This window comes from Littorina saxatilis, linkage group LG1 (assembly GCF_037325665.1).
Source record: "Littorina saxatilis isolate snail1 linkage group LG1, US_GU_Lsax_2.0, whole genome shotgun sequence".
Taxonomy (NCBI): domain Eukaryota; kingdom Metazoa; phylum Mollusca; class Gastropoda; order Littorinimorpha; family Littorinidae; genus Littorina; species Littorina saxatilis.
Genome location: NC_090245.1, coordinates 99,765,378 through 99,784,132, shown reverse-complemented (window position 1 = coordinate 99,784,132; position 18,755 = coordinate 99,765,378). Strand labels below are relative to the sequence as shown.

Below are 18,755 nucleotides of genomic sequence, written 5' to 3'. Positions count from 1 at the left end.
CGCACGCGAAAATAAAAAGCACAAAGTTGCAACCAGACTCGAACCAGACCAAATGTTGATTAAGATAATTAAGATAATTAAGGTCGGCGATACAGGAGTGGAAGTGTGAAACAGACGCTCATAAAAAATCTAGTCCGATCATGTTTTTACTTCATGTTTCAGATAAAGGCAAAAGATAACACATCCCTTTTGCTCTTTATCAAGCACAGTACAGTAGTAAAACAAAAACGGTAGTGGATAGTCTCATTTTTCGCTACTGTGTGTTTCACGGCCTAATGACAGTTGGCATCAGTGTAAAATTTCCACTTTGAAAGACGGACATTAAGAGTGACGATTTTTGCGGTAACGGTTTGTTGGTTCTTGTTGGCCTTTCGTTCTGAACTTTCGAGAGAAATCTACGTTGCCAAAATGCGGATTGTAGTTGCTGCGTTTGCTCTTTTGATTTTCAATGAAGGTGAGTAAATTATCTCCGGGTATGATGATAAAAAACAACGACAGAAAAACAAAAATTGACATATTGACAACAGATGGGCAACTATACAACAAGATGACTGTGGGTGAGATGAACAAAGTTGAAAAACTAAATAATTCAGTTCTCACCAATACAAGGACTGCACACACAGAAAAGTGTCAATTCCGAGTCTATTACAGTTTTGCCTGTGGAAGCTTTTTTCTGGTCCATAGGCAAAAAATATCATAGACTTAGAATTGACATATTTCTGTGTGGGCTATCCATGCGTATTGGCGAGTACAGAGTTCTTTTGTTTTTCAACAGATGGACAGATAGTCAAGCTTGAAAACAGACCGAGATACATACCGTTCTACAGACAGACCAAAAGAAATGTACACATGCAGGCATAAGGACAGACAGCGAGACAGGCGATCTAAGATGTCACGTGTGTGAAGTTTGGGGTAACCTGTACGAGAAGTTATTAGAATTCCATCTGCTGTCACCATCCAGTCACTGCCTTTAAAACCATCACAAAAATAAACTCAACTGATGCAAAACAACATCAAAACCACCACCACCACCACCACCACCACCAACAACAACAACAACAATAACAACAAACAAACAAACAAACAAACAAACAAACAAAGAAAAAAACAAAAACCCAAAAAACACATTATCACCAGAATCTACAAACAATGCAGGTTTCTTTTACATTTACTCACGTTTTGATTTTTTTTAATAGAGTTGTGTCAGTTAGACGAGAGGTCTCTAACAAAACAAATCTACCAACAAACAAAACTAACCAAATCAGTGTTGATTTTAGGTTTACTATTCAATGAAGCTGAATGGAGTGTTCTCTTTTTCAGGAATCGACTCTGGGAGCGCAGTATGTAACAGCTCGCTGACCTGTGACTTTGAAAGCACGTACTGCCAGTTTGACAATGGATCACATGGCCCCGAGACAGATACCTGGTTGAGGGACCAAAAATGGGAAATGCTAGATGGTCATGAAGGTAAGTTAGACAAGGGCGCTAAGAATGTCTTTTGGACGATATATTAGCTACATAACACTTAGTCGTATGTACAAACACACTCCGATACACCCATACATAAATAATAATAATAATAATAATAATAATAATAATAATAATAATATGGGAGATTTATAGAGCGCTTTACATTCTCAAAGCGCTTTACAATGACAAACATACATAATACATACAAAGCAAAGCAAAAGCATGTGCAGCAGCATTCAGCACACAAGTGAACAACGAAACTCAAACACTACATCAATACAATCTGCAAGCATACTAACACAGGCAAAACATTCAAACATTCAAACATACACGCGCGCACTTCTACATACACACTCGCCTACACACACACACACACACACACACACACACACACACACACACACACACAAACACATAAACACACACACAGACACACACACACACACACACACACACACACACTCACACACACACGAACACATAAACACACACACACACACACACACACACACACACACACACATACACTCACTTACTCAAACAAGAATCAACATATCAAATATGCTGCATATTTTGTCGTTTACGTATTTAAAAACCAAAAACAGAAAGACCACCAACGTTCCAAAATTCATAATAAAGTAACAAGAATGGTAGGTAATTGGAACGTTTATTATTGACACAACAAACGTGACAATTACATTAACTTTTTAAATGTAAATAATAATAATAATAATAATAATGATAATATGGGAGATTTATAGAGCGCTTTACATTCTCTAAGCGCTTTACAATGACAAACATACATGTACATGCAAAGCAAAGCAAAAATGCATGTGCACCAGCATTCAGCACACAAGTGAACAACGAAACACTACATCAATACAAGCTGCAAGCATACTAACACAGGCAAAACATTCAAACATTCAAACACCTGATTCAAAAATGCACCATGTTGAAATAAATTAATCAAAATACTGTGTGAAGAAGTGTGCTTTAAGGTTTGATTTGAAGGAACAGAATGTTTGGCAGTGTCGGATAGAGTAAGGGAGAGAGTTCCACGCAACGGCAGCAGAGTGGGAGAAGGCTCTCTGGCCGTGCTGTTTGCGACTAAAAGAAGATAGACGGAATATTCTAGTGTCTACAGAGGAGCGGAGGGATCGTGAGGGTGTATAGAGTGTGAACAGGTCAGACAGGTAGGATGGGGCTGAGCCAGATATTATTTTGTAGCAGATACAGCAGCACTTATATTGGATTCTCAGCTCTACAGGGAGCCAATGAAGTTTCTTTAGCAAGGGGGAACAGGACTGGGACCGAGGGGCTTTGCAGACAAGCCGGGCTGCAGAATTTTGAACGTAGTCTAATCGAGAAAGAATGTAGGAGGAAACAAGGATCTTGGTGGCATCTTCGGTAAGGTATGGGCGGATAGAACCTATTCTCTTAAGCTCGATGTAAGCGGACTGACAGACTTTCATAACATGGTGTTTCATGGAGAGATCGCTATCAAGAAAGATGCCAAGATCACGGACGGAGTCTGAGAATTCAATAGTGCTGCTGGCCAAAGTGATATGTAACCGAGTGCCGAAACACTGCGATCACCTCGAGAGGCGAAGTGCAATCAAACAGGATTGAAAATGTTCGGGCTAATTTCTTAGCCCAATAAAAACTGTTATGCAAACCCGAAGGTTTCCATGAACATACAGACAATCGGAAACCACCAGACCCCATCACAAACAGAATCTCACAATCCACGGGTGTTGACTTTTAAAGGCCAACAACTCGGGTGCAGAGTCTGCTGTGAAAGGAGCGGTAGCCTCCCTTGTAGCCCTATAAAAACGGTTATGCAAACCCGAAGGTTTCCATGGACACACAGACAATCGGAAACCACCAGACCCCATCACAAACAGAATCTCACAATCCACGGGTGTTGACTTTTAAAGGCCAACAACTCGGGTGCAGAGTATGCTGTGAAAGGAGCGGTAGCCTCCCTTGTAGCCCTATAAAAACTGTTATGCAAACCCGAAGGTTTCCATGAATATACAGACAATCGGAAACCACCAGACCCCATCACAAACAGAATCTCACAATCCACGGGTGTTGACTTTTAAAGGCCAACAACTTGGGTGCAGAGTCTGCTGTGAAAGGAGCGGTAGCCTCCCCTGTCACAGATAGAAGGAGGGAGAGAGAGAGAGGAGGAGAGGGAAGATTTGGTGAAACGAATGGCTTCTGTTTTGTCACAGTTAAGTTTAAGCTTGTTAGTGGACATCCAGAGTTCAACGTTCGCAATGCAAGACTGAAGGGAGGTGGTCATCTGGGCGTATTCTGAGGGAGTCGCTGAGTTCTGAAGCTGAGTGTCGTCAGCAAACATTTCGTGGGAAACGGAATGTCTGTCGATGAGGTCAGTCAGAGGGGAGGTGTACATGATGAACAGCACGGGCCCGAGCACAGAGCCCTGGGGAACGCCAAAAAGGAGGGAGGTTTCCTGGGATGGGACGTCGTTTACAATTACAATTTTTTTTCTGTCTGAGAGATAGGATCTGAACCAATTTAGAACTGAATTTTGGATGCCGAAAGTGTGCTCAAGGCGGGACAGTAGGATTTCATGATCAATTGTATCGAAAGCGGCCGAAAGGTATAACAGGAGGAGCAGGGACATTTTGTTATCATCTAAGGAAGTCAAAATGTTGTTGAGGATACTAAGGACTGCGGTAAGCTGACTGGTGCGGAGTGCGGAGGTTGTTGGCAGAGAGGTGGGAGGAGAGCTGGTCTAGGACTATCTTCTCCAGGATTTTAGAAAGGAAGGGAAGGTTTGAGATGGGCCTGTAGTTCTTAAGTACGTTGGGGTCGAGGGAGCTTTTCTTCAGAAGGGGTTTAATGACAGCTTTTTTGAAATCTGAGGGGACGGTGCCAGTGGAAAGGGACTCGTTCAGTATTCTAGTGATGGTGGGTAGAAGGATGTCTAAGTGATCACAGAGGAGGGGGGTGGGGAGGGGGTCGAGGTCACAGGACGTTTTGGCAGACTTCACAATGAGTTACGAACAAAATCTTCAGAGACTGGGGTGAAAACAGAGAACGAATTTCCAAAAAAAATGGGAGAGCGGTCTGAGTCGCTATGTTGGGCGAAGCTGTTGCGGATGGTCAACATCTTTTCATGAAAATACTTAGAAAAAACATCTGGCAGTTTAGACATGTCATGTACAGTTGGAAGAATGACCTGTTTTGCTTTACCAAGCATGGTGGTGACAGTGTTAAATAACTCTTTACGAGATGAGGATGCTGCGACCTTGGATGAATAAAAAGTGGTCTTGGCGGCATGAACAAAATCTATGACTTTCTGCTTGGTGGCGTCATAAATCTGCTTAGGCCTAAAAAAAAAAAATAGGTGTGGTTACGGTAACCCGACCTACCCTATTTTTAGGGGCCGATCCTATAACTTTTTATTACATTTGTCAAAAAAAAACCGCAATGAAAGCGAAAGCGCCCGTGTAGCACACTTATTTGCCTGTCAAGTACCGTACTTTCCGGGTCATAAGGCGCGACTTTTTTCCTCGAGTTCGACCCCTGCGTCTTGTATAACGAAGCGCCTAATCCGTGTATGAAATACGAAAAAAATCAAAGAGACCGCTTGAGTACCAGTCAAACAACTTGTGATAATGCATGTTTCAGCTACTAGGTACTGCCCTGCCTTTGATCTGGCCGCACACACAGATTTCCACTCTGTTAAACTCGGTCACTGACCGGTCACTGACCCCGATGCAGGAAGTGTTTCCTCTCTCAGATATGACAGGGGAACCACCTCTCATGGCAAAAACTGGGTCATTGACCCCTGGGAAGAAGGTCGTGTCTTTTAACAAGGCCACCCAGCTATCACAATGCCTTTGGTCACTGACCCCGATGCAGGAAGTGTTTCCTCTCTCAGATATGACAGGGGAACCACCTCTCATGGCAAAAACTGGGTCATTTTGGTGCGCCCTATTGGCCCCCTGCGTCCAATGGGTGACTGGATTACAATTTTTTTTTTAAAAAGAAGGGGGTGCGTCTTAGATAACAAAGCGCCTTGTCACCCGGAAAGTACGGTAGGTTTAATTTGTACACATTAGAAAAAAAAGTTTAAAAAAAAAGTGATTGCCTACCTACCTAGGCCTACCCTATTTTTTTTGGCTATGTTACCGTAACCACACCTATTTTATTTTTTTTGGCCTTATGTACAGTCAGCTTAGAAGATAAAGCGTTTTGTTATGTCAATAATAAACATTCCAGTTACCTACCATTCTTGTTCTTTGAGTTATTCGTGTACGTATTTAAGTATTTAATACCTTTGACTGTATATGATTTCAGGCACCTTCGTGTACGCCCACAAAGATTCACATGAACACAGCGAACGCACGACGTTAGACCTGACCTCGCCCCCCGTGTGTTCTGGTGGCCCCATACAGGTGTCGTTTAAGTACAACGTCAACAAGGTCAACAGTCAGCTGCAGGTGTTGACACGGTGTGGCGGCAAGGACACAACAGACGTTCACACCTTCAAAGAGTACCATTCCCATCCCACCTGGAAGAAAGGCAACGTCACTCTACAGCCGTGTCCACACGGTGACGCAGAGGTAGGAATCCAAGTCAAATGAAAATGGAGTTTGTGTTGGTGTCAGTGTGTATGCATGAGTGGTTACTGAAGCAGATGTGTGTTTGTTTGCGGTAAGTGAGTGTGCGAGGTACATGTATTTCCACGCTCGTGTATTTCCACCACGAGGCGCTACCTAAAAGTAAGAATGGCGTATGTCGTCTTAGATATCGTGCAATGAGAACTAAAAACTATAAGATATTAATAGATACAATCCGTCTCGAGCAGACCAAAGACGTGTCGAGGCATTTGCGCCGGATAAAAAGCATCTTTCCGCTTGCAGACACGCCAAAACCTGCAGTTAGGATGTTTCCTGTCCAGATTGGGAAGATGTTGTTCAATTAACTTTGTGAATGACGTCTACACCCATCCTGAACTCAGGTCAAAATGAGTTCGGCTCATTCTATCCCTGACAGGATGCCTTGAGTTTCCTTGTCTGGCAAGGAAACCGATTTTGTTTTACATATTTAGAGCTTTTTGTAATGTGTTATTGATATAAGCAGATTCGCGATCGTCGATAATGATTTTTCATGGTGTTTCGTAATTTTTAAATTACAGAGGAATTTTTATTTTAGACAGTTTCAAGCGAGCTATTTTTCGCGGATGTATTTACTGTGCAAACAACTGTAAATATGGCATAAGTGTCACGTGATAATCCACCGTTTGGTTTCGGCGGTCGCTAGAGCAGACGATTTTTTGACAGTGATGCAACCATACATTACGGTCTCCTTCCGGCAGCAGTCCCACAATTTCGACTTGTTTTGACCTTAGAACGATGTCTTTATCATAACTGTGAAGAACAGAACGGAGACAACTGTCGAAGTCGGCCAATCTGCAATCATTTTCGTCTCGCTGACACTGCTAGCGAACAACATATGGGAGATAACTCTGTATTCTTCTTTTGATAGATTCGCGTAGGACTGCAGCGTCCGGTCAGAGGGACTTAAAGCGATAGCGTGGAGTAATGATGAATCAGAATGGTCTACACCAACCTGCAAAGTTAATTTTACCAAACATCCACAAGTTGCAATTAAGCAGCCAGACTATTGAACTTCAGTATGTGTATAAATGGAAGGATGCTCTTATGCGATGTAAACGTGGACAGGAAGAAGGAAGGTATCTTTATGCTATTGTTTAATTTAAAAAAAACTGGATTTTTTTTCTAATTCTTTCATGCTGTTCCAAATTCAGGTGGTGTTTAGAGGCAGTATTTCTCCGGCTCATGACATGATCGGTGTTGACACAATTTCCATAGCAACAAGTGAGTAATGTACATTTTGTTCATGGTTTGTTGCATGCCCTCTTGCTTCTGAAAATTCGGTTGAGATTTTAGAGTCGCCACTTATACGATGTTAATTTTTAAGTTCATGATTGTCTGTTTGTTTATTTGTTTGTTTGTTTATGTGTGTGTTTGTTTGTTTGATTGTTTCTTTAATTTTTGTCTTTCGACTTTCTATCCTTCTTTGTTTTGTGTTTTTGTTGGGTTTTTACACCCCCGGTATAGGGGTGTGTATAGGATTCGATCGATGTGTTTGTTTGTTTGTTTGTGTGTGTGTTTGTGTTCGCATATAGATCTCAAGAATGAACGGACCGATCGTCACCAAACTTGGTGAACAGGTTCTATACATTCCTGAGACAGTCCTTACAAAAATTGGGACCAGTCAAACACACGGTTAGGGAGTTATTGGTGGATTAAGATTCTACAAGGACTTATAGAGGGACATATTAATGGTCAAAGGGAAATAACCTTCTCAGTTGGTGGCAGTGAGAATGGTTATTTCGCTTTGACCAACGGGGGTGTTTTTCCTACCTCGGAGGAATTTCTTGTTTTGTTTTGTTTTTTTTGTTTTTTGACCTCAGTTGCATGCAGTCTGCTTCAAACCCTCCTTTAACTGTTTCCTTCTTCTTCTTTTTTTCTTTCCTTTTTGTGGTTTTGGTGTGTAAATTGGCGGTGAGCATCCTTCTTCATTGGTCTTTATTCTTTTAATTTTTTTCTTTCTTAACTCCAAACATTGTTCATGTGTTCGTGTTTTCTCGTTTGTGTGTGAGTGCAATGGGATATTCAAATTTGACCGGCACGGTTGGCCTAGTGGTAAGGCGTCCGCCTCGTGATCGGGAGGTCGTGGGTTCGAACCCCGGCCGGGTCATACCTAAGACTTTAAAATTGGCAATCTAGTGGCTGCTCCGCCTGGCGTCTGGCATTATGGGGTTAGTGCTAGGACTGGTTGGTCCGGTGTCAGAATAATGTGACTGGGTGAGACATGAAGCCTGTGCTGCGACTTCTGTCTTGTGTGTGGCGCACGTTATATGTCAAAGCAGCACTGCCCTGATATGGCCCTTCGTGGTCGGCTGGGCGTTAAGCAAACAAACAAACAAATATTCAAATTTAAAAAACAGTTTACAAATCATTCTTCGGCAGACACGTATGTACTGTCCCGGATAACTTGTTTCTTTCGTTTGTTGCTTTTTTCCTCATTATATTTAGTCAAGTTTTGACTAAATATTTTAACATCGAGGGGGAATCGAAACGAGGGTCGTGGTGTATGTGCGTGTGTGTGTGTGTGTGTGTCTGTGTGTCTGTGTGTGTGTGTGTGTGTGTGTGTAGAGCGATTCAGACTAAACTACTGGACCGATCTTTATGAAATTTGACATGAGAGTTCCTGGGTATGAAATCCCCGAACGTTTTTTTCATTTTTTTGATAAATGTCTTTGATGACGTCATATCCGGCTTTTCGTGAAAGTTGAGGCGGCACTGTCACGCCCTCATTTTTCAACCAAATTGGTTGAAATTTTGGTCAAGTAATCTTCGACGAAGCCCGGACTTCGGTATTGCATTTCAGCTTGGTGGCTTAAAAATTAATTAATGACTTTGGTCATTAAAAATCTGAAAATTGTAAAAAAAAATAAAAATTTATAAAACGATCCAAATTTACGTTTATCTTATTCTCCATCATTTGCTGATTCCAAAAACATATAAATATGTTATATTCGGATTAAAAACAAGCTCTGAAAATTAAATATATAAAAATTATTATCAAAATTAAATTGTCCAAATCAATTTAAAAACACTTTCATCTTATTCCTTGTCGGTTCCTGATTCCAAAAACATATATAGATATGATATGTTTGGATTAAAAACACGCTCAGAAAGTTCAAACAAAGAGAGGTACAGAAAAGCGTGCTATCCTTCTTAGCGCAACTACTACCCCGCTCTTGTCAATTTCACTGCCTTTGCCATGAGCGGTGGACTGACGATGCTACGAGTATACGGTCTTGCTGAAAAATGGCATTGCGTTCAGTTTCATTCTGTGAGTTCGACAGCTACTTGACTAAATATTGTATTTTCGCCTTACGCGACTTGTTTTTATTACATTTAGTCAAGTTTTGACTAAATGTTTTAACATAGAGGGGGAATCGAGACGAGGGTTGTGGTGTATGTGTGTGTGTGTCTGTCTGTGCTGTCTGTCTGTCTGTGCGTGTGTGTGTGTAGAGCGATTCAGACTAAACTACTGGACTGATCTTTATGAAATTTTACATGAGAGTTCCTGGGAATGATATCCCCGGACGTTTTTTTTTTTTAAATTTTGATAAATGTCTTTTATGACGTCATATCCGGCTTTTTGTAAAAGTTGAGGCGGCACTGTCACACCCTCATTTTTCAATCAAATTGATTGACATTTTGGCCAAGCAATCTTCGACAAAGGCCGGACTTCGGTATTGCATTTCAGCTTGGTGGCTTAACAATTATAACTTTGGTCATTAAAAATCTGAAAATTGTAAAAAAAAAAAATAATTATAAAACGATCCAAATTTACGTTCATCTTATTCTACATCATTTTTTGATTCCAAAAACATATAAATATGTTATATTTGGATTAAAAACAAGCTTTGAAAATTAAAAATATAAAAATTATGATCAAAATTTAATTTTCGAAATCAATTTAAAAACACTTTCATCTTATTTCTTGTCAGTTCCTGATTCCAAAAACATATAGATATGATATGTTTGGATTAAAAACACGCTCAGAAAGATAAAACGAAGAGAGGTACAGAAAAGCGTGCTATCCTTCTCAGCGCAACTACTACCCCGCTCTTCTTGTCAATTTCACTGCCTTTGCCACGAGCGGTGGACTGACGATGCTACGAGTATACGGTCTTGCTGAAAAATTGCAGTGCGTTCAGTTTCATTCTGTGAGTTCGACAGCTTGACTAAATGTTGTATTTTCGCCTTACGCGACTTGTGGTCATTTCTCTTTGTCTTGCATTTATTAAATAATGTGATTTGAGTATGTGTGTGTGTGTGTGTGTGTGTGTGTGTGTGTGTGTGTGTGTGTGTGTGTGTGTGTGTGTGTGTGAGTGTGTGGGTGTGTGTGTGTTTTCTGCCTGCCTACCTGTCTGTCTGCCTGTCCGCCTGCCTGCCTGCCTCTGTCTGTCAGTCTGCCTGTCGGTAGGCCTGACTTTGATCGTTTATGTTCTTTACAAAGCGTCCCGCGTTTTTAAAGTATCTTACATTTAACCGTCTCATTGACGAAAGGGATTTTGTAAACCCCTGTCGGACAATCACAACCGCTACATCGGAGAAACATTGTTTTCGTTTGCACGTCTTACAGGATTCAATGTTTTTTGTGATTTTATCATAGATTAATTTATAATGAGGGTATTTAAAGGGCGTAAATCCTAAAATAGTTCTAAGTGCCTATTTACGTTCTAAATATTTTTTGGAGAAAGACCAGAGCACAGCTAATTAAAACAGACATTCCCTAGCCACTCGCATTACACAATTCAAATGCACAACTTACACGCATCTTGCACACACCTTGTTCTCATCACCTGTTCAATACGCATTCATAACACTTCAACTAAAGTGTCTGTCGCTGAAGTTTATTTTCAGCGACTACTGATTTTGATAGTGCAAAAGCTCTACCACAGTAAAATCATGACCAAAGAACATATATATAACAAGGTGTAAGTTTTAGTGTACGGGTTGACGTGATTTCAAAATGGACATATCAGGCACTTATATATCATTCTCGTCACTAAAACACCAAAATACAAAAACCTGTACATTGAGACCACAACATTAGCAGCCGTGGATGTTATCCATACATTTTTCAAGAGACAATATTCCAGAACACAAAAAAGAAGCATAAAAATGGTTCAAATGCGGCGGTAAAACGCCACAAACCAGCCGACAATACAAAGTTGGCTGGTGCCGCCGCACACCCAGGTAAAAGGGATGCAAAAGCCCAGCAAGTCACCCAATGTACCCTGGCTCTCACCTCCCTCTTCCCTACCAGCTAGAAGTAAGAGACACAAGCGCCCTGCAAGTCACACTATGTACCCTTGCCGGCTACTTGCCTCATTCCTCCCAACTGGCTTGATGTAACGGCCTGCCCAGATAAAAAGATGCAAGCGCCCTGCAAGTCACCCTATGTACCCTTGCCGGCTACTTGCCTCATTCCTCCCAACTGGCTTGATGTAACGGCCTGCCCAGATAAAAAGATGCAAGCGCCCTGCAAGTCACCCTATGTACCCTTGCCGGCTACTTGCCTCATTCCTCCCAACTGGCTTGATGTAACGGCCTGCCCAGATAAAAAGATGCAAGCGCCCTGCAAGTCACCCTATGTACCCTTGCCGGCTACTTGCCTCATTCCTCCCAACTGGCTTGATGTAACGGCCTGCCCAGATAAAAAGATGCAAGCGCCCTGCAAGTCACCCTATGTACCCTTGCCGGCTACTTGCCTCATTCCTCCCAACTGGCTTGATGTAACGGCCTGCCCAGATAAAAAGATGCAAGCGCCCTGCAAGTCACACTATGTACCCTTGCCGGCTACTTGCCTCATTCCTCCCAACTGGCTTGATGTAACGGCCTGCCCAGATAAAAAGATGCAAGCGCCCTGCAAGTCACACTATGTACCCTTGCCGGCTACTTGCCTCATTCCTCCCAACTGGCTTGATGTAACGGCCTGCCCAGATAAAAAGATGCAAGCGCCCTGCAAGTCACACCATGTACCCTTGCCGGCTACTTGCCTCATTCCTCCCAACTGGCTTGATGTAACGGCCTGCCCAGATAAAAAGATGCAAGCGCCCTGCAAGTCACACTATGTACCCTTGCCGGCTACTTGCCTCATTCCTCCCAACTGGCTTGATGTAACGGCCTGCCCAGATAAAAAGATGCAAGCGCCCTGCAAGTCACCCTATGTACCCTTGCCGGCTACTTGCCTCATTCCTCCCAACTGGCTTGATGTAACGGCCTGCCCAGATAAAAAGATGCAAGCGCCCTGCAAGTCACACTATGTACCCTTGCCGGCTACTTGCCTCATTCCTCCCAACTGGCTTGATGTAACGGCCTGCCCAGATAAAAAGATGCAAGCGCCCTGCAAGTCACCCTATGTACCCTTGCCGGCTACTTGCCTCATTCCTTCCAACTGGCTTGATGTAACGGCCTGCCCAGATAAAAAGATGCAAGCGCCCTGCAAGTCACCCAATGTACCCTTGCCGGCTACTTGCCTCATTCCTCCCAACTGGCTTGATGTAACGGCCTGCCCAGATAAAAAGATGCAAGCGCCCTGCAAGTCACCCTATGTACCCTTGCCGGCTACTTGCCTCATTCCTCCCAACTGGCTTGATGTAACGGCCTGCCCAGATAAAAAGATGCAAGCGCCCTGCAAGTCACACTATGTACCCTTGCCGGCTACTTGCCTCATTCCTCCCAACTGGCTTGATGTAACGGCCTGCCCAGATAAAAAGATGCAAGCGCCCTGCAAGTCACACTATGTACCCTTGCCGGCTACTTGCCTCATTCCTCCCAACTGGCTTGATGTAACGGCCTGCCCAGATAAAAAGATGCAAGCGCCCTGCAAGTCACCCTATGTACCCTTGCCGTCTACTTGCCTCATTCCTCCCAACTGGCTTGATGTAACGGCCTGCCCAGATAAAAAGATGCAAGCGCCCTGCAAGTCACACTATGTACCCTTGCCGGCTACTTGCCTCATTCCTCCCAACTGGCTTGATGTAACGGCCTGCCCAGATAAAAAGATGCAAGCGCCCTGCAAGTCACACTATGTACCCTTGCCGGCTACTTGCCTCATTCCTCCCAACTGGCTTGATGTAACGGCCTGCCCAGATAAAAAGATGCAAGCGCCCTGCAAGTCACCCTATGTACCCTTGCCGGCTACTTGCCTCATTCCTCCCAACTGGCTTGATGTAACGGCCTGCCCAGATAAAAAGATGCAAGCGCCCTGCAAGTCACACTATGTACCCTTGCCGGCTACTTGCCTCATTCCTCCCAACTGGCTTGATGTAACGGCCTGCCCAGATAAAAAGATGCAAGCGCCCTGCAAGTCACACTATGTACCCTTGCCGGCTACTTGCCTCATTCCTCCCAACTGGCTTGATGTAACGGCCTGCCCAGATAAAAAGATGCAAGCGCCCTGCAAGTCACACCATGTACCCTTGCCGGCTACTTGCCTCATTCCTCCCAACTGGCTTGATGTAACGGCCTGCCCAGATAAAAAGATGCAAGCGCCCTGCAAGTCACACTATGTACCCTTGCCGGCTACTTGCCTCATTCCTCCCAACTGGCTTGATGTAACGGCCTGCCCAGATAAAAAGATGCAAGCGCCCTGCAAGTCACCCTATGTACCCTTGCCGGCTACTTGCCTCATTCCTCCCAACTGGCTTGATGTAACGGCCTGCCCAGATAAAAAGATGCAAGCGCCCTGCAAGTCACACTATGTACCCTTGCCGGCTACTTGCCTCATTCCTCCCAACTGGCTTGATGTAACGGCCTGCCCAGATAAAAAGATGCAAGCGCCCTGCAAGTCACCCTATGTACCCTTGCCGGCTACTTGCCTCATTCCTCCCAACTGGCTTGATGTAACGGCCTGCCCAGATAAAAAGATGCAAGCGCCCTGCAAGTCACACTATGTACCCTTGCCGGCTACTTGCCTCATTCCTCCCAACTGGCTTGATGTAACGGCCTGCCCAGATAAAAAGATGCAAGCGCCCTGCAAGTCACACTATGTACCCTTGCCGCCTACTTGCCTCATTCCTCCCAACTGGCTTGATGTAACGGCCTGCCCAGATAAAAAGATGCAAGCGCCCTGCAAGTCACCCTATGTACCCTTGCCGGCTACTTGCCTCATTCCTCCCAACTGGCTTGATGTAACGGCCTGCCCAGATAAAAATATGCAAGCGCCCTGCAAGTCACACTATGTACCCTTGCCGGCTACTTGCCTCATTCCTCCCAACTGGCTTGATGTAACGGCCTGCCCAGATAAAAAGATGCAAGCGCCCTGCAAGTCACCCTATGTACCCTTGCCGGCTACTTGCCTCATTCCTCCCAACTGGCTTGATGTAACGGCCTGCAAGTCACCTTGCGGATCACTTGCATCCTTCAGCTCAACTATTCTGAAATTACTCTCAGACATCCAGAATTCCTGTGTCAAATCTTTGAGATTGCTTAATATGCAGCTAGATCATACAAGTACGCATTGGATGCAGACCTGATTTGTGTTTTCCCTCTGGGTCAGACAACATTGTTACACTTATATACTCTGTAAGCGCACATAAGACGTGAAAGCATTTGACGCCCATCTACCTGCATAACGTATTTGAGCGTATGATGCCCCTTGTGATGCTAGATGCGTTGCCCCACCTATCCTGAAACTCTGTGTGTTGTAGCGGGCTTGCGGATAGCCACAAAAATGCAGAGCACATTTTAATTCTGCACAAATTTGGGAGCGAAGTACCGGTGTACCTGCACTTGACGGAAAAAAGAGGACCCGACCAGTTCTTGCCCCTCGTACGCGTAAATACTGGTGCATCACAGCTACAGCACAAATGTTTTCTTTTGAACACGCCTTAACGGTAAGCTGAGATGTTGCCCCTGTGCTATGTTTATATTTCCGAAAAGTTATTGTTAGGGAGTCAACCTTAACATAGACATCTTCTTGTTGTAAAGTGTTGGGCGAACTTGTCATTTCTCCTACTCTGAGAACGTGCACATCGCATTGAAACGGTTTTGAGCATACAAATTGCCAATTGTTTCCTGACTCACTCGTACTACTTTGTCTACAATGTGCAAAGTAATAGGAAGTCTTGCATCTGCCGGATTGCTCAGCCTTTTTCAGCCTTGCAACATCTTACGTACAAAAAGAGTCAGCAGGATCTTCTGTTCCTACTACTTTGTGGACAAAACGTATTGCGGACACGGCAGATGTGATAGAACTAGAAGCATACTTCCGCTCATGCATGAATGCCACAAATCGAATCAAAACAATTTCCGAAGAAGGAAATTCAAACATAATTTTGTGTAACCGGTGAAATTCCATATAAAAAACTTCCATGTGCGGTGATACGCTTGCCGAGTGGAATTGCTTATAGAAGAATACAACAGTGAGCTGTATCATCTAGGTGAGAGCAACTGGTAGAGGGGGAATGGGCACTGCTTCCGAGTCTGCCCAATAACACAGAGTCTTGAACCGCTCCATCTGCAATCGGGACAAAGCATCGCAATTGAATTGTCAATACCTGGCACGTGCCTCGCAGATATAACAATGTTGTGTTTTAAACACAATAAAACTAGTTTCCTGACTAAAAACATCACCAAGAGCTTAGATGTCTGCTTTTGCAGAACAGCTACAATAGTCATGTTGTCCGTGTACAAAACGAGGTGTTTATTTTTTTTGCCTCAGACTCCATACTTCTACCGCCAACACTATGGGGTAGAGTTCTAGCAGTGTTATGTTCTGGTCCAGCCACCAGGGGCTCCATTCCCCATTGAACCATTCCGAACCACAGAGAGCACATACCCAATTGACCCAGAGGCGTCTGTGTTATATCTGGGGAATAGAGTGGTTGTTGGTCCAGAAACATACATTTGCCATTATGTTTATGTAAAAACTGTAACCACACTGTCAAATCTTCTTTTACACCTCTGTTTAATCGGATCTTGAAATGAGGCGTTGCCACCCAAATGTCAGATCAATAAGTCTTCTCAAAACAACTGCGCAGGTAAAGTTAAGGAGGCCGATGATTGACTGAAGCTCTCTAATGGTGGCTTTGGTTTTCTGTGACAAGTTCTGTATCTCTTGAGCGCACTTCAGCGGTTTATCCAGAGGTAGTCTTACTTCATGGGCTAGTGAGTCGATTTCATGCCCTACGAAAGACATAGTTGTGTTGGGTGAAAAAGTTTTTTTCTGGTGCCATTTGTAGTCCAATGTCAGAGCACATGGCTAAAAAACAATTCAGCTGAAATTTTCCCACATTATCCCAACACAGAAGCCAGAAAAAAAATCATCTAGCATATACATGTACGAGATTAATTCCTAGCTTTGTTTTGGCTATCCCGTCAATGGCGGTGCTACATGACTGAAAGATCTGACATGAGGAGGAGCACCCCATGTGTACAGCCCGATCGACCTAGTACATACCATCCCAGCAAAACATGAATAAGTGATAATCGTCCGGGTGAAGGGGCAGAATCCTGAAAGCCTTCTCAACATCAGTTTTTGCCATGAAAGCCCCAGGACATAAACCCCTCACCAAGCCGATTGCATCCTCAATGGTTGCATAAGACACATGTGATCGCTCTGGATCGATACCGTCATTGATCGATTGTCCCACCGGATGGGAGAGGTGATGGATCATTCTAAATTTCCCTTCTTTCTTCTCTACTAGACCAACTGGGGAACACTGACATTGTTTGAACGGGGTGTTGAAAAAGGGCCTAAAATGCGACCTGCTTGTTTTTCCTTCTGAATGTACTCGTTAACCACTTTGGGAAATTGGAATGCTGTTTTTAAATTTTTTGGCACTTGACAAAGGACTTCTCCTGTATAACCTACCCGAAAACCTTCTGTGAAACCTGCTACTATCTCTTCTGAACCATCATACCCCTCCAGCCAGTAGGACAATCGATCAACCTTGATGGGCTTTTTTATTTTTGTTTAGAACCGTCTCTGACAACCACGATACTTCATGCAATCACCGTGCAGAAACCAACTAACGAACCCAAGCAAATCACCTCGCACACAACACAGCACGATGCCACAACCAACAAAGCAACAGACGGTCAAACAACACATAGGCCTACCAAGATAGATATTAAGGTCAAATTAAAGCATCTTGACGCACTGCTAACTAAGAAAGACTTGCCGAAACCATTCTATTGTTTTATGCTCCAGTAGCTTACTGTTCAGTTGCTTAGATTTTGTGTGTGTTAACTATTGTTTCTTAATTGTCTGGAGAACCCAGGGCGTAACGCGAGACCGATTCAGATTCGATTGCAGTGTCAGTTGCGTAGGTAATGATGATGATGATGATGTTAATGATGATGATGACGACGATAATAATGATGATGATGATGATGATGATGATGATGATAATGATAATGATAATGATGATGATGATGATGATGATTGTGATGAAGAAGAATAGGATGATGATGATGATGATGATGTTGATGTTGATGATGTTGATGATGATGATGATGATGATGATGATGATGATGATGATGATGATGATGATGATGATGCTGATGATAATGAAGAAGAAGATGCAGATGTTGATATGATGATGATCATGATGATGATCATCATGATGATATGAATGTGTATGTATATGAATACAAATTATCTCCCCCAACATCATCATGATCATCATCATCATCATGATCATCATCATCATGATCATCATCATCATCATCATGGTGATCATGATGATCATGATGATCATGATGATGATGATGATGATGATGATGGTGGTGATATTTTGTATTCATATACATGTTGTTAGATTTAGATACTTTGCATGTTGTGTTCTTCTTGCTTCTTATTCTAGAACTTTTTTTTTACGCAACTTCTCTTGAAGCATTGTTACCTGTTTATTTGCAGGGCAGGGCGAAACTCATGCGTTTACCACGTCAAAACCAACAACCACACTTAAACCAACAACCACACCAAAACCAACAACCACACTCAAGTCTACACATAAGGCCACACCAAAACCAACAACCACACTCAAGTCTACACCCAAGGCCACACCGAAACCAACAACCACGCCAAAACCAACAACCACACTCAAGTCTACACACAAGGCCACACCAAAACCAACAACCACACCGAAACCAGCAACCACACTCAAGTCTACACAAAAGGCCACACCAAAACCAACAACCACACTCAAGTCTACACACAAGGCCACACCAAAACCAACAACCACACTCAAGTCTACACACAAGGCCTCGCCCAAACCAACAACCACACCCAAGTCTACACATAAGGTCACACAGAAACCAACTAACGAACCCAAGAAGATCACCTCGTACACAACACAGCACGACGCCACAACCAACAGAGCAACTGACGGTCACGCGACACATACCAAGATAGGTATTAAAGTCAAATTAAAGCATCTTGACGCACTACTAACTTAGATAGACTTGCCGAAACCATTCCATGACTTCATGCTCCAGTAGCTTACTGTTCAGTTGCTTAGATTGTTTTTGTGTTAACTATTGTTTCTTAATTGTCTGGAGAACCCAGGGGGTAATAAAGATGATGATGATGATGATGATGATGATGATGATGATGATGATGATGATGATGATGATGATGATGATGATGATGATGATGATGATGATGATGATGATGATGATCATGAT

At 43.3% G+C, this 18,755-nt stretch overlaps 1 protein-coding gene across 1 annotated transcript; it reads left to right on the top strand.

The window, feature by feature from the left end:
• Window positions 1-88: 88 nt before the first annotated feature.
• LOC138958705 (uncharacterized) lies at window positions 89-18,751 on the top strand. The gene is made up of 5 exons (XM_070329948.1): window positions 89-454; window positions 1,321-1,467; window positions 5,806-6,071; window positions 7,280-7,349; window positions 17,986-18,751. Exons 1-5 carry the CDS (start codon window positions 409-411, stop codon window positions 18,525-18,527), a joined length of 1,071 nt encoding a protein of 356 aa, XP_070186049.1. The 5' UTR covers window positions 89-408; the 3' UTR covers window positions 18,528-18,751.
• Window positions 18,752-18,755: the final 4 nt, after the last annotated feature.

What these genes read in the sequence shown, in the direction of transcription:
- LOC138958705 (XM_070329948.1), top strand. Translation starts at nt 409, where the DNA reads ATGCGGATTGTAGTTGCTGCGTTTGCTCTTTTGATTTTCAATGAAG. An exon ending in TCTTTTGATTTTCAATGAAG is followed by an intron (nt 455 to 1,320) that starts GTGAGTAAATTA and finishes TCTCTTTTTCAG; the next exon opens with GAATCGACTCTGGGAGCGCA. An exon ending in CACAATTTCCATAGCAACAA is followed by an intron (nt 7,350 to 17,985) that starts GTGAGTAATGTA and finishes GTTTATTTGCAG; the next exon opens with GGCAGGGCGAAACTCATGCG.